The sequence below is a fragment of the Neopelma chrysocephalum genome, unplaced genomic scaffold (genome assembly GCF_003984885.1).
Source record: "Neopelma chrysocephalum unplaced genomic scaffold, ASM398488v2 Primary Assembly neopelma1_64, whole genome shotgun sequence".
NCBI classification, from domain to species: domain Eukaryota; kingdom Metazoa; phylum Chordata; class Aves; order Passeriformes; family Pipridae; genus Neopelma; species Neopelma chrysocephalum.
Genome location: NW_020897721.1, coordinates 3,433,445 through 3,449,338, shown reverse-complemented (window position 1 = coordinate 3,449,338; position 15,894 = coordinate 3,433,445). Strand labels below are relative to the sequence as shown.

Sequence of the window (15,894 nt, the reverse complement as noted above, 5' to 3'; positions counted from 1 at the left end):
AGGAATGGCATCAGCCTCTCCCCACAACCCCATCAGCCTCTCCCTCCTCCCCTTGGGAGGCGGAGTGGGGAGGGGGGGAAACCCTGAAATGCCACCAGCATCCTTCAGACAAGCCTGTCGTCATGGGGAACCGTGGGTGAGGTGGCACGGCTGGTACCCGCAGGTGGAGGTGGCAGGCGGTGCTTGGCTGTGTAACCCTCCGGATCCCGGGCTCTGTCCCTGGGACAGGCTGTAAACAAGACGTCTGTAGGGATGTCTGGGCTGTCCTGTGTGAGGAGCAAAGAAGAAGAGGCAGTTTTGCTGAGGATCTTGGAAGAGCAGCGCTGTGCAGAGATGATGGCTGAGTGGCTGTTACAAGTTGTGTTTGGTTTTTGTAATTTTTTTTTTTTTCTTCTTTTGCTTTTCTGTATCATTTGGCAGTCATGGTCTGGCTTTTCATTTTCCAAACAGACACCTGATTAAATTAGTTACGTTTTTAAGTTATTTTGCCTGAATGGTCATAGATAAGGAAAGGAGAAAACAAAAGGACTTGATTTAAAAGACTAAGTTCGCTTTAACAATATAAATGGATGCAAAATGATGAATTATATCTATTCTATTCTATTTTTTGCATAATATAACCTATGTAGAGGGGAAGAAAAGGACTTTCCAATCGCATGGCTCATATTTCAAATAATACAAAGTTGTTGATGTTTTATTTATTAATTTCAGTGCAGCTAACCCCTGGTGATCTGGAATGGCTTTTCAAATATGAAAGCATTAATTTCTTTCTAGAATTCATATTTTAACTTATAAGTTTGCATAATGCATTAGAGGACACAAAGTGAATACTAATCATCTTCATTGTGATTATTTTCTATTTTATAATTAGAAAATACCTTTTAATTAGGGAAAAAAACACTACAACTTATTTCAATACTTTCAAAATAATCTATTTTTTAAGGCTCTATAGCCGGGAAGGATCTCTGATGTTTTTAGATAATGAACTAGCACATACATTGTTCTTTTCAAGGTTAAAATTTTAGTCCCAGCTAATCAGTGCAGAAGGAGACAATCAACATTTCTATTCTGACCTCTGTCAAAATGAGAAATAATGAACCTTTTAAATTTTTTTTTTTTTTGGCTAGCGAAGTATCAGAGATATATTGTTTAAAATGCTGCCTGTGTATTTATAGCTCCGAATTTTGGCTTCCCTGTGTTTTATTGTTCTTTTAGGTGATCACCACTTGTGATTTGACCTCTCAGACTTCTTTTTCTTAGGTGGTGCTAGTGAACAATGCTAAATGAACCTTTTAATTTATTACTGCTTGCATCCTTGTTGACAAAATATCATTCCTATAAGCAAGGGGCTCATTGCCAGCAAAACCTCACTGGTTAAGTTCTGAACTCTATATTTGTGGCTGTGTTAAAGCATAATTGGGAAACCCTGGGAGAAAAATAACTATACTTTAAGAGTTTTTGCATGTCATTGGAACCACCTTTTTATCACTCTGCAATGAAACACTATTTTATTTCTACTCCAGGACTCATAATGTAACCATTGTGTGCTTCGGCAAGAGAAGAGTAATTTGGGGAGCTTGTTCAAATTTGTCCTTTGGGGACTTTTTGTGTTGTGGGGTTTTTTTAAAATTATTTTAGTATGTTTACTGTTATAAAAAGACACTGTCTCAGACACAGACACACACACATGCATATATCTTGAAACTAAGCCCTGAATTTTTACTGAAATCTGGTAAAGTAACAGGCAGGAGTAAATCCTCTGAATTAAGTTTCTGTATGCCCTTTGCTTTGATTGTCTGCTTGGTCCTATACAGCATGCAATGCAATGCTGCATTTGTTCAACAGGATTGATAAAATTAAAAAAGGAGAAAGTGAAGTTTTTCTTGATGATGAACAGAAGTAGTTCAAACTAGCTGACAGTAAAGCCTAGAAATATGTGTGGCTGTTAGTCATTACCTGGATGTCAGTGTTGCGTGGAAGGTAAAATTGAAAAAAATCAGTGTTCCCCTTCTCATTTTAAAAAATAAACTAAAGCCACATTGTGTCTAATATAATTGATAGATGATATAATGCAAATAGAGCCTTTGAAATATCTCTTGCATGACAATAGCAGTCAGTTGTAATGGAAAAGCTCTATGTGACTTGGCTGAGCTCAGCTCATTGCCTGCCCTGACTCAAGTCATGCTTTTGCTGCTGAATTATGGTCTCTGAGCTGGGGATTGCTCTGTGTTCATCATCTGACACACAGAAATGAAGAGTTCAGCGCTGGGCCTGTAATGTGATGTTCTGCTCCCCACAGGCCCACGAGCGATCCGAGAGCTCCGAGGTCGCCTTCGTCACCCAGCTGGTGAAGAAGCTGATGATCATCATTGCCCGGCCAGCTCGGCTGCTCGAGTGCCTGGTAAGTGTGCAGGACCTAAAGAGTGGCGTGTGTTTGAGGAGATAAGGAGCACCAAGCCTTCAAGAGAAAGCTTTAAATTCTCATTAAAATGTTGATGTAAAATAAATCGATATTTAAAAAAAAAAAAAAGAAGTGCTAAGTGTCTTTTGAGTTAATATAGAAGTATCTCTCTGCTGGACTGTCAGCTGCAACTGCAGCTAAATTATATTTTGGTGTAAAGTTTATGGAAGGGCCTGATGTAGCTGTTGGCATTATTCCATGCTACTTGATGCTGCTGGATTTTCCTTCTGTTGTTTGTAGCTACAGTAGGGAGCCTGTAAACATATGTATGGTGTGAATACGGTGTCCAAAGCACCGTGCTAAGGAAGATCTGTCACTAAGAAAGAAGTTCCCTACCATGATGTAAATGGTGTTTGGGCTTTTGGACTCAAACCCTTACTGTAGACCCAGCAATTGCAATGAAACCTGGTGCCAGGTTTTCCCAGCTGTGATCACACAGTGGGATAGAGGAGTGTGAGATCTGAGGAGATTTGGAAGCCTGGGTTTGAAATCCTATTTGGTGCTATTGGAATTCATGCAAAAGCAAGTCTCACTGCTTTTTAAACAACTTAATTTGGTTAATAAGAATGTCTTTTTAAATTTAATTCTAGAAAATGGTGAAAAGTGTTTAGGCAATCCCAATGAAATAGTCCACTGTGTCCTGAAGTCCTGCAAAATATTTTCTAGGTACAGTGGAGAAGCAGCCTGGACACTCATTCTCACTGTCATGGCACAGCAAGAGGGTTAATATAAATCTTGGATATATATGGGAAGAGGTGATCAGGCCTCTTGTATACACAGCTGTGTGGTGGTTGTTGGTTATAGGAGTCAGTTCAGTGACTGCATTTCAAAAGGATGTTGAAAAAGTGGTGAGAGTGTAGGGAAGAGTCACCAAAAATTGTGAGAGTGCTGGAGAAGGTATCACAAACCTACAGTGGAAACTTATTTAATGACAGGAGGAAATTCCCTGGTATGTCGAAGCACACACATGGTGATTCTTTCTGGACATTAAAATTACAGAGATGCTACATTTGTTTCAGTTGTTAGAGAAATTGGCTAGATTAGGAATCTGTGACTGGGTATAAATGCACAGTTAACATGTGAAGAATGTTGAGGGCATTAATGATAAAGTCCATGGGTGACTTCATCCTTGGAGTCACTAAAGATGGATGAGTTTTGCAGAGATTTCTTTGACAAAGTCGACGAGAGTGGTCCAGTCTTTCCAATGGTACCAGTTTTTGAAAACACCTGTAGAGGTCCCAAGAACCAGTAGACTTTGGAGTGTTCCCTTGTTCCTCCTCCATGCCCATCAGATGGATTGCTTTGCTGGGAACCCTACAGTAAAAGGAAGACCGCTGTCAGTGATGAAATAGGCTGCACAACCAGCAAGATAGAAGCCTACAGTTACTTATTCAAGAAGTCTCCCAGATTACATTGAAAATCCTGTGCTCAACTCCATTCAGACTGGGAGTTCTTTGATTTTCAAAACCGTTTTTGTGATTTAGATGAGTTTTTGTGACTCCAGTTATCTTCTAGCACTTCTTCAAATTTTTTTTTTTTGAAGTGAAGACAATGAAGGAAGGAGACAAACTTAAACTTACTGTGGTTGTATTTGCTGCATTCATCATTGTCATTTATGCTTGTGTACACTCTGACAGTAACACATCATCTAGGAAAACATGAGACTTCAGTAAGTTTTATGCACCCACCTCTATACCTGCTAAGAGTTCCAAACTCAAGGCAGCTCTTAGCTGCAAATCAGTGTCTCCAGGTTCCTCTGTCTTATGCACCTGATGTTCTGTAAAGTGAGTGGGAGCAGGTGGAAGCAGCGAAATCACTGAGATTTGAGTAATGAATTCCAAAGTATGTGGTGACAACCTTGACAATGAAGTGGCTAGAGTCCAAAGTATAAAAATAATATTTGGATCTGTGTGTTAGCCTTCCCTGTTTTTTTTAACCTGCATTGCCTTTCTAGCATTTTTTTTCCAAATACATATTTTAATCCGGTGACATGAAGAATTAAATATTAATGTTCCTTTTATCCCATAAAACAACAAGAAATATAGTAATGGATAGTCGACCATTTAAATAGCTTTTGAGAACTACATCTCATTTTTGTTTTTATATACTTTTGTAATTTAAGTTTTAGCTTCAATTATATGTGAATTTATAAGCATTTTTTTCTACAATTTAATATTAAGGTTAATTTCAGTAACACAGCTTCTTCTTTCTTTCTTGTAAATAAATGACTATATAAGCAATGCTTGTGATTGTTTTAATGGAGTTGAAGGCATTTAAATATTCTAAACTTAAGCTATTTGGCTTCAGTCTTTGTTTACCTGTTGGACTATGAAATGTTTATTGGCAGAGTGAACCTCTGGGGCTTCAAGTAAACAATAATGTGTTTTGTGCATCTCTGAAACTAGCTTTGGGAAAAAGTATCTAATTTATTCTTTTTTCAGTTTATTTTACCGTAGCATCTGCCTCTACATAGTAGGGGTCATTCTTCTGTATTCAAATGATTAAATCTACTATAAAGAAGCCAGAACAGGAATTTATTTAATTTCTTAATATTTGAATGTTTTAATTTTTTGTTACTAAGTTTGTTTTTTTTAATTCTGTCCTTTACTCACCGACAAATGACTTGCAATTGTACCTTGAAGAGTCCTTTCTTGACTCCAACGTCCCTTTCACCTTACTCTCTGTATTGCACTGAATTCTGCTGACCATCTCTTTCTGGTCTGGCTCCTGCTCTCTGCCAGTTCTGAGAGTGTTGATTAATCCTTTTCCAGAAGATTTTGGAAGGAACTTTGTTTCTTGCATTGTTACTGTCTTTGGTGACAGCATCTATCCAAGCAGCATTACTTGGAGCAATCACGGAAAAGTGCATCCGTTCTGTTTCTCTAACCATTCAAATATCATGACATCATTGCAATCTCTAATTTCCTTTTCTTGTTTGCAGTTCTGTGCTCTCTTTAATACTGCTGACCACACTCACATCAATTCTTTACTGATGCCCTCACAGCTGTGTGTGTAACTCTTCCCCTTTTATCCCATTTCACTGGAAAATATTTGAAGAAACTTGGTGAAGCTGCTCATTGCTGGTGAATGATGAGGTTTGTAGGGGAAAGCTAAAGTTAACTAGTGAACTTGCTTCTAAGCAGGCTGCTCCTGCTGCCCAAACCTTTCTTTTATTTCCTCTTGTATCTGTTAGTCCAGCAAAAGAGATCACACCTTCTATAACCTTTCCTGGCCTTAGAGATCACACACACCAAGACTGAGTTCTTAAGGTGATCCTGTACTATGTTAAAATAGCAGTTGTTGTTTCATTAAGAATTTTATTAGCAATTATGGGATTGGGTGGGGATATGGTTTGATCAGAAGTGACATCTGACAGCAGGAAAGTTTTATATTGTGCTAAGTCACCTGTCAGATAGAGGTGGCAAAAGAAGGTGCCTCAGTCCTCATAACAGACCTTTCCCTGGCACATCTCAGTGTGACAAAACTGGGAGGTGTGTCCACACTGGTGCTTACATTATCAAGACCATTTTATCTGATAGTTTGGGCTTGGTTTGTAAAAAGTCTCTACAGTCCTTGTCCTGTTTTGGTTTGCAGATCTAAGCCAGTGGACACCCAGCGGGATGTAACTGCCTGTTGTTTTTGCAGAGCAGAGTGGGAAGAGAGTTTCTGAGGAATCTCCTGTTTGGAGGAGAAACCTTTACCTTCATAATTGTGAAGCTGCATCATTTACCTCTCTCTGTTTCTCTCACTGCTTTGCTGTAGGAGTTTGATCCTGAAGAGTTCTACCATTTGTTAGAAGCTGCAGAAGGCCATGCCAAGGAAGGGCAAGGAATTAAATGCGACATTCCTCGTTATATTATCAGCCAGCTGGGACTCACCAGGGATCCCCTGGAGGGTAAGAACTCTTGTTTTGTTCTTTCCAAACTGTTGAAAGGATAACCAGATCTCCTGGTCACTACATAACTGAAGGAGGGTTTTATTTTATTGCTTTAATTTCTAGGCTGTTTTTCTTTATTTTCCTGTTTGCTGTCAAACTCTTAGACTGTCCTTTCCAGCCCCATGTCCCAAAGGAATGTTGCTGGGATAAGGATTGCACATCAACAGTGACAGTTCTTTACTTATGATGTTAATAATGTCTCCCTGTATTATAGCTGAAACAATGCTAGAAAATGGCTTTATGATATAACTGTTTTCTTTGTGCTGTTGGACAGTAAAAGTAAATTTACCTGTTATTTTTATCATCTGCCTGCCTGCTAGTGGCCTGGTTGGAAAGTATCTTGTAATCCCACTTGGTTGTCCTCTCTGGGAAAAGTGTGTTTGTTGTCATTTTCCATGAGAAACCGAGATTAGCGTGAATTTTTAGGTGGAGGTGAGATTGTGTTTTTACATGTTGCATGGCAACCAAACCAAAGAGGGTAATGTAAGGACAGAAACAGCCTTTCTGCTAGGTGCCAGAATTGCATCTGGTAAATTTAATATAAACATGCCTTGGCCCAAACGAGCTTAACTTTAGAATTAGTGAGTTAATATTTCTGCCTGGCAGTTTTCTCGCTGAAATGACAAGTTTTCCGAGCATTCACAGCGTGTTCAGCAACAATAGAAAGTGTGGCAGAGACTGGAAGTTACTGTGGAATATTTCAGCGATCTAACCATACTTTTTACTATCTCAGGAGAGCATAATATTAACATAAATTAGTAGTCTGGCTAGGACTAGTTTAACTTCTACAGTGTTTACTGGAATGACAGTGACAGGTTGACTTCAAGTGAAGAGCTCTTCGGGAAAATTTCTACCAAAGATTGCTAAATGCAATTTAATAGCATTTGTTGAAATCTGACATTAAAGGGAAATTTCCTTTGATCCCTGTCATGGGAGAGAACCTTTCCATTGCTAATTCCCCTTACTAAAGACAAATTTTCTTTAGAAATGTGTGGAGATGTCAAGGTGCCTCATTTCCTTTCTGTAAGGAGGGCACCCAGAAATGTCAGTGGTGTCTGTTCAGAGCCGAGTAGTTAATGTAGGATTTGGGTTTGCAAAGTTTACAGCATCTCCTACGACAGCTGAGTAGCCTAAACTAACTGACTTTCTCCCACTTTGCTGCTGCTCAGCATTTTGCAGCATCAGACCTGTCTCATGTAGGGAGGCAGTTTAAAATGTGATGCTTTTTCTTTCTGGAGCATAGAGGTGCCACCAGGCCATGTGCAGACATATATGTATGGAATAGGTTTTAATATTAAAAAACCTAGGCAGCAGTTTCCCCAAACATGCATTTATTGCTTTTACTTATTATAGAAACCATGTAGAATAAGTCAGGCTGAAATAAGAGCAATTAATTATATTCATCTCTTTATAAAATACTGCCTGCAGCGTACAAGATGTTAAAGGTTATCGCTGTATAATTGGGGTGACTTTTTACAGAGGGGAAGAATGTCCTTCATCATCTACAAGCACCTCTTAAAATCTTGTTTTTCTTGTATAAACAAAGAGAATAGTGTTTGATTGAGATCATTAGGAGTAATCTTTCCTCTTTCTTTTCAGAAATGGCCCAGCTGAATAGCTATGACAGCCCAGACACTCCTGAGACAGATGATTCAGTCGAGGTAAAGCAATAATACACTCACTCTGTCTAGCACTTTTTTTTTCTATGAAAAGAAGTAGTCTACAGTAAAGAATTAATTATAATGCAGAGTAATTTTAATTAAAAAAAAGTGCTGACATTTAAAAGCACATATTACAGCTAGAATATGCACTCATAAAAATGTGGAAATCTTTACACAGTGGTGGTGAAATGCTTAAAAGATGCAAACAGGCATTATCACCAAGTTTTGTTGATTTTTTTTTTTAAATTTTATTTTTACAAATAAAAATCATCTGGAGGAATTCTTTATATCTCCGTTTCTACAATGTGATGTGTATGGAAGAGAGTTGACTTAAATAAAAAGCACTGGAAAAATTTGATTGTGTAACTTGCTAGGTGTCTTAGTTGTTTATTTTGGGTTTTTTTTAGTATAATATTGAGGAAGGGCCTGAATCTTATAGCCCACTGACTTTTTGTGCTAATAATTGTGGAGGGAATCTGCAAGCACCATAAGGATACAGGCAGTTGTCCTAAAGCTGAGGACTCTAGAAGTTTAGAAATGGATGGGGTTGGAGTTAATGGTGCTTAAAGAAGAAAAGGAAAAAAAATATATATGGAATGAAGTCATTCCTGCTCCTGATTTCCATTTCCTTGTTGTCTTTCCCCAGAGCCGTGGGGCCTCTGTCCAGTCAAAGAAAACTCCATCTGAAGAAGAGTTTGAAACTATTAAACTGATCAGTAATGGTGCTTATGGGTAAGGCTTTTAGACTTTCCATCAGAAGAAAATGCTGTTGTTGTCCTACCCAGCGAAGGGTTGTAGCAAAGTTTGACAAATGCCTGGGTTTTGTTGGGTCCAAAGCATAAATTAATTTTGCTCAGGTCTTACAGAGGTTCCACACTCGTCATATCTTCTGCATTCTTCTGGGAGATGCTGTTTTTTGCAGGTTCCTGGGGTTTCTTAGACAACAGCTCCCGTACCTGGGCATAGTTCCTGGCTGTGAAGTCCTTGCATTGTGCTGAACTGACACAGTCTGCAGCTCTGGGACCTCTTGTAAAAATTAGTTGCTCTACATTAAAGCTTTCAGAGTATGATATTCCTGTCCCTCTGTGGTACAAGTTTTCTGGAGCCCTTCCTGGCTGATACATCAAGCCTAGTTTTCTATTAACTATTTCTGCACTATTTCTGTATGACAAGTAGGTAAAATATAGACACTTCAGTATCTTAGCTTGAGATGACAAAACCATTTTCCCTAAACATTGTCTCTAGGGAAAATATTGCCTCTTAGTTTATTGTGAGATTTCCTAAGTAATAGTAAAAAAAATGTAGTTCCATGACTCATAAAATTACTTTGCAGCAGTTTATTTACTGCTTATCAAGGCAGTGTGTAGTTCCTTTCATGCTGTCTTGTTAAGTCCTGTGACTTGTATTTTGTTAAAGGCTAAATGAGTGAGGGTAAGATTCTGTACCTGCAAATATTATTGATGATTGATTGAAACAGCAGGAATATTGAGGAAGAAGTAGTTTATGCTTTTCCATTCTTCCAGATTGTATGTATAACACATGTAGCTGTTTGTGAGCACTTGAAATGCTAAAAGAAATGCTAGAATTACACTGGGGAAAATCTACTGTGAGTAGCTTAAAAAAGCCATTAGATTTTATTGTCCATTGAAGAATCAAGTATGAATTCAGTCAGTTAAAACTTTAACTGCTCATACAAACCTATCCAGAATTTTAAAAGACAGTTCCTTGCTCTTTGCAGTTCGTAAATCCTTACCAATGAGGTCATTAGGCTGTTACTGAAAAGCATTGATACTCAGAAAGTCATAACAACAAAACCTGAGCATGTGCTTGAGTGTTTTGTGGAAGTGGGTGCTTAGTTAACATCCACTCACTTTTTAAAAATTATATATGGAAAAAGTGTAAGCATGTTTTTAGTCAGTGAAGGCACAACAGAGCATGTTGAAGAGCCATATTATTAGACAAGATTTTATGTTTTCAGTCATATTTCTGCACAATCCCTATGTAACTTTGTAAAAGGGGAGAGAGAAGCTGTTACTCAAGTCTGTCTTCATCCTGGGTGTATTTTATAGTCAGCTGCTGGTGAGGCACAATACCATGTTAAATGTAATGTACTCCAGAGAAAAGGAAACAAGTCCTGATTCAATAAGGCAGGCAAACTGGATGAAAATTTTATTTGCAAACTGTATTATTAATGTGCAGGAATCTAATGATCTGCAAATGATAGAAATGTAAGAGATATTTTACTGAAGGAATTCCCCAGTGACAGTGCTGCATCAAATTAATTTTATGGAGCTTGGAAAGAAATCGTGCTGATTCCATACATTTTGGACAACTTTTTAAAGAGAAACAGTGACTGTAGTGTTGAAAAATACATGTTTCTCTGCAATGATGCTTAAGGAAGTTTGTGACATTTGTGTTTGAAATATCTCCTTGTTAGGCACATCAGCAAAAATGTTGCTTTAGTCGGGAAGGCAGAGTAGCTTTGGGAAGGAAGCGTCATGGGGCTCCTTTTCTAGGGAAGCTTGCCACTGAAATGGGATTTTATGGAGTCATGGATAACTCTGTTAAGATCCATTCAAAACAGTTACAGTCCTTGTTTAAAAAAACCCCAACAAAACAACAAAACCACAAAGAACTCCAAACCTAAAAGCGCGACAAACCAGCTTGAACTGAAACTGGAACTTTTCCTCTTGGCACGTTGTTTTCCAGGGCGGTGTATTTGGTGCGGCACAAGACCACCCGTCAGCGTTTCGCCATGAAGAAGATCAACAAACAGAACCTGATCCTGAGAAACCAGATCCAGCAGGCCTTTGTGGAGAGAGACATCCTGACGTTTGCCGAGAACCCCTTCGTGGTCAGCATGTTCTGCTCCTTTGAGACCAAGCGGCACCTGTGCATGGTTATGGAGTACGTGGAAGGTACGACTGTCACTGTCCGAGGGACCTTAGATGGGATGGATGCATAGTGTGAATCCCTGGGACTGATCCAACGTGACTGCAGGGGAGCTGAGCAAACATAAAGCCACATGCAGAAAACTGCTGTAGTCAGAAGTCAGCATGAACTTTCCAGTCCTCACTGAAAAGAAATCCTCCCGCTCTCCTATGGGATGGCACGGCAAGATCCATAATACGTTTGCTTGGCATTGCAGTTAGAAAAAGGCATTTTGAGAAACATAGTCTTTGTTCTTTAGCAGCCTTTTAAAAAATAAACTGCTATTTTATGCTGGGGTTGGGTTTTTCTTTTGTTTGTTTTGCTTATCCTTTGGAATATAATTTGATTTTGTTTTATCACTATATCTTATTGTAAGCAATATTTTTCCACTGGTGGATAGGATTAATTTCTTATGCCTCGCTTGCTTGGCTGGATGTTTATGAGAAATAAGCTTATAGTTATTGTATCAGTGCTCTTTCAGATAAATTAGTGGAATGAAACCAGAGGTATTGACAATAGGAAATTTTAATAATAATTCCTCTTCGCAAGTAGTGATGAAGGTCGAATAAAATGTGTGGCCAATGTTCCTTAAGGAACCTGAATCAGGGGTCCACAGGCTTATTTCCATGTCTACCACTGTGTCCAAAGGGATGGCTGCCTCTGCATGTGTTGGGAGAGCCACTTAGGAGTTGTAGAGGTGTTTACTTACTACTTTAAGAAGCTTACATATCAGAAATAGTGTATTACCATATTATATTTGAATATTGCTACATTACTATATATAATGTATATACACACCACACATAATATATCACTGTATTACTGTATCAGTAACTGTATATTGCGATATTGATAGTAATAGCCTGGTGGTGGGAAGCAAAGGAATTTAAAGAGAGGCCAAGCAGTCATGAGCTGCCCTTTCTTCAAGCTTGCTTACAGTTTGCAAATGGCATCTGTGCCAGCCCAACATACATGGATCTCAGTTCTCCTAAGATTTTAGTATGTGGTTTAAGTTCAAGATGGAGTGTGGAGAGAGATTCAGAATTCATACTAAGAGGGTTGAGAGACACAGCCTTTAGAAAACTTAGTCTAATCTAGTTTTGCAGACCCATAGCTGTTTTTTCTTCCTGATATTTGCCATTTCACTGTGCCATCTGTGCCACTCTTTTTCTAGGAGGTGATTGTGCTACGCTTCTCAAGAACATTGGTGCCCTACCTGTTGATATGGCAAGGATGTATTTTGCTGAGACTGTTCTGGCTTTGGAGTACCTACACAACTATGGGATTGTTCACCGTGACCTAAAACCTGATAAGTAAGTCTTTAGCCCCTCAGAAGGTGGAGGGACAGAGCTGATCCTTCAAGGGCTTTCTCTATAGGCGACGCAACAGGGGAGGTTGAGACAGTAGAGATCTTCAGTGGCATCTCACGTGTAGGAGATTTTATGGAGTCTCTTGCTACTGACGTAGAACCAGATAGGCACTGAGAAAGGGTGGGAAGAATGTATTCAGATATTATCTCAAAGCTGTTGCTGCACTGATGAAATTATGGCAGAAGGTGGTCTCATTCCTAGTTGCCTTGGCTGCTCTATGATCCTCAGTTGCATAGGAAGTTTCTTCCAGGTGTTTAATGGGGATGTAACACTGAGATCTTAGCACTACCACGTGTTCTTCTGTTTTTTTAAATTGCTTTTAGGAAACAATTAATTGAGTGTTGGATTATTTTACTTCTCTTTCTTCTAGTCTCCTGATAACTTCCATGGGTCACATTAAACTAACAGACTTTGGACTGTCCAAAATTGGGTTAATGAGTCTTACAACCAATCTGTATGAGGGACACATTGAGAAGGATACCAGGGAATTCCTGGACAAGCAGGTAAGCTGAAAAATTTTGTCCACTGATGTGGGATCAGATGCAGCATTCTGTCTTGGGATGGAATCAGAGTTTGCCTCCACGCTGTGCTGTGTGTTGTAGAGTGGGAGGAAAAGATGTAAGTCCATTCTCATGTTTGTGCATAAATTGTCACTGTTTGTTATTCAGCTTCTTGTTTTGGAGTGATGCACTTTAGCTCTTACTTTAGGATTTTGAAAGGCTGGCCCAGGCAGCAGTTCAGGTGTAAACAGAATTTGGTTTAGGGATGTAACGTGTGTTTTGCTGGAAGGTTGTTCCACGATCTCCCCCTTCTGGTGCTTAGAAAGTTCATGGCAAGTTTCTATATGTTTCTTGTAATTTTGTCTAATAGCTTAGACATTGATTTTTATCCCCATGATATTTACTAAGGGTCATTTTTCTCCTTAGCCTTCGTTTTGCTAGGCTTAACCAGCTAAGTTGTTCCAGCTAACAAGACAGATTTTCCTTTGATGAATGAAGAGCTCTTCTATGTACCTCTTTCAGTTTGAGTTGATGTTTCCTGGGCATAGTTGACAGAAACTGTTCTGGATGCAGGCTCAACCAGTGCCTTGTATAATAGGATTAAAAAATATTTCACTCCTCTGAAAACACCTGGGATCAGAACTGAGTTTTTCTTTTATAGCTGTGCCAAGTGTTAATTCATAGTGATCCTGTGTTACTGTTTTCCTTTGCTTCTGAATAAGGATGCTTTTTCTAACAGAATTGTCTTTGGTCACTAGATCATGGTCTCACACTTTGCAGTGTTGTATTTTTTTACAACTGTTTTGTTATTCTTGTTGCTGCTTCTAAGCCCGAGGCAACTTAGATCTTCCAATGTGATTTCCTTAGCTGTTGTCCATGCCAGCTGTACCTCCCAAGTCTGAGGCTGAAGTGTGTAATCATGCTGTGCTGCTAATTCTGCATCTGTGAAACTAAATTCTGCTAGCACAGAAATGTGAGAGGTTTGTCAAAACTCAGTTCCTGATAGCTGTTGCTGTGCCAGCAGACATCCATCAAGCAGACAGACCTAAACACACAGAATATGCATTTTTCCCATATGCTTTACTTTACATGCACCAAAGAACTACTTAGCTGGCATGTCCACACTAGGAATATTTCATTTCATGTGGCATTATTTCTGTGCAGGCACGTAGTGTGTCCTTCAAATATAGACTCTTGCTCCATGGAAGTAGTTCACAGCATTAAAGTGGTTAGTGGCAAAACATTAATAACTTCCTTGTAAAGCTCTGAGGGGGGAGAGAAAAAAAACCCCAACACAGAAGTAAGCTTTGACATGAATTTGGCAATTTGTAAATTTATGGCTTTCTTGCATGTTTCTCTTGAGGTCTGTGGGACTCCAGAGTACATTGCACCAGAAGTGATCCTGCGCCAGGGCTATGGGAAGCCCGTGGACTGGTGGGCCATGGGAATTATCCTGTATGAGTTTCTGGTTGGCTGCGTTCCTTTCTTTGGGGACACACCTGAGGAGCTGTTTGGACAAGTGATCAGTGGTATGTACATATTTCTGCTCTGGCTCTGAAGGGGTTTCAAAGTGTGCTTTGAAAGTAAAACCTTGAAAATATTGAGGGTCCGCAGTTTTGTCAGGAAGGGGTAGGTATAAAATAATGGGGTTTAATTTTTAGTATTTCTAACTTTATGGGTCAAAGTAGCATCCCATCTGATTTCAGCTATGGAAAGTTGATGAGTTACTTAACATCTTGGTACAATGTTCTGTCTGTCATTGTGCGTGGTGTGGGAGTCATACAAATCCTTGTGGGACTGAGGAAAAATATTTGAGGATTTTTCTGTTCTGTCTTTTAAGTTAATTCTCCATTCTTTGATGGAGAATGAAAGGAGCAGCCACCAACTAGTCTAATTCAGTCTGATTTTGATTATTGTTTCTGTAGGTCCAAAAGCCAGTCAATTAGTAATTTTGTATAAATGAAATAAAAGGAAATTCTAAGTACAATACATTGAAGCTGTTGTACTTGTTACCTTCACGTCTTGTGGCTTTTAAAACCTGTCTCCTTCTTGCTTTGTGATGATTGCTTCGTGTTCACTCAGTGAATTTGCCAGTGAAAACATTTCCTATTGGGAATGCTTTCTGAAACAGTAAATTTTTAACACACTTGGCAAATGTCCTCTGTAAAAAGCAAATTTCAGCAAAGAACTAAATATGATGCATGAAATCATTACCTGTGAATTGTTCTCTCTGTTCCAAGTATAACAGCTGTGGAATGTGCGGGCACGAGATACAGCCACAGTATTGTCACTGTCATTGTTTATGGATTGTCATGGAAGTCCCATTTCATACTTTATTAATAGAGTCCTTAATGCTTTTTTTCCTCCACAAGCACTGCTTGGATTGACAGCAGCTTTAACTGATGCTAAATTTTATGCATTTTGGAAAATGTCAATGCCTGAATTATATTAAGTATGCAAGCTGCTGAATTCAAGGTATTTACGCTCCTGGGGCAGTTCTGAACACTGCACTTTGCATTAGAAGGATGTGAATGGTTATTCAAATTAGTCAGGAAGCTGGTAGAAAATGTCAAGTCTCTTTTTGTCCCCAGATGAAATTGCCTGGCCAGAAGGTGATGATGCACTGCCACCGGATGCCCAGGACCTCATTTCTAAGCTTCTCCGACAAAATCCTCTGGAAAGAATGGGAACAGGTACGATCCTTGTGCGTACAGGAAAGTGGCCAGAAGCAGGAGGAGCAGTTACCTTGCCAGTGATGCACACCCACCAGTGCTGAAAAATGCTCATCTAGAGCTGGGGCACAGTTTATACTGGATTCAATGAATCTTGTGTGATGAAGCTCTGAGAATTAGTGTCAAAAGTTAATGAATCAGGCAGATATTGCTGTCTCGTTTGGGAAACAAGAAAGGGGCACTGTCAGCTTGGCAACAACTTCTCTGATTTGTGCTGTTCCATTATAGGCTTGAGAGGTGTATCTCCATTTAAGCAGTGTATAATCAGATTTCTTTGAAATTCTCTTTGACTAGGGGCTTAA

At 39.1% G+C, this 15,894-nt stretch overlaps 1 protein-coding gene across 10 annotated transcripts in view; it reads left to right on the top strand.

Annotated features, from left to right (window-relative positions):
- Positions 1–15,894, top strand: part of MAST2 (microtubule associated serine/threonine kinase 2) — a 192,418-nt gene that overhangs the window by 154,268 nt on the left and 22,256 nt on the right. For all 10 annotated transcript variants that reach the window (XM_027683074.1, XM_027683073.1, XM_027683072.1 and 7 more), the window contains 9 exons: positions 2,300–2,401; positions 6,224–6,356; positions 7,998–8,059; positions 8,706–8,791; positions 10,769–10,977; positions 12,165–12,303; positions 12,731–12,863; positions 14,224–14,389; positions 15,452–15,553. In XM_027683074.1, coding sequence (XP_027538875.1) covers positions 2,300–2,401; positions 6,224–6,356; positions 7,998–8,059; positions 8,706–8,791; positions 10,769–10,977; positions 12,165–12,303; positions 12,731–12,863; positions 14,224–14,389; positions 15,452–15,553 — 1,132 coding nt within the window. The remainder of the gene's footprint in view (positions 1–2,299; positions 2,402–6,223; positions 6,357–7,997; positions 8,060–8,705; positions 8,792–10,768; positions 10,978–12,164; positions 12,304–12,730; positions 12,864–14,223; positions 14,390–15,451; positions 15,554–15,894) is intronic.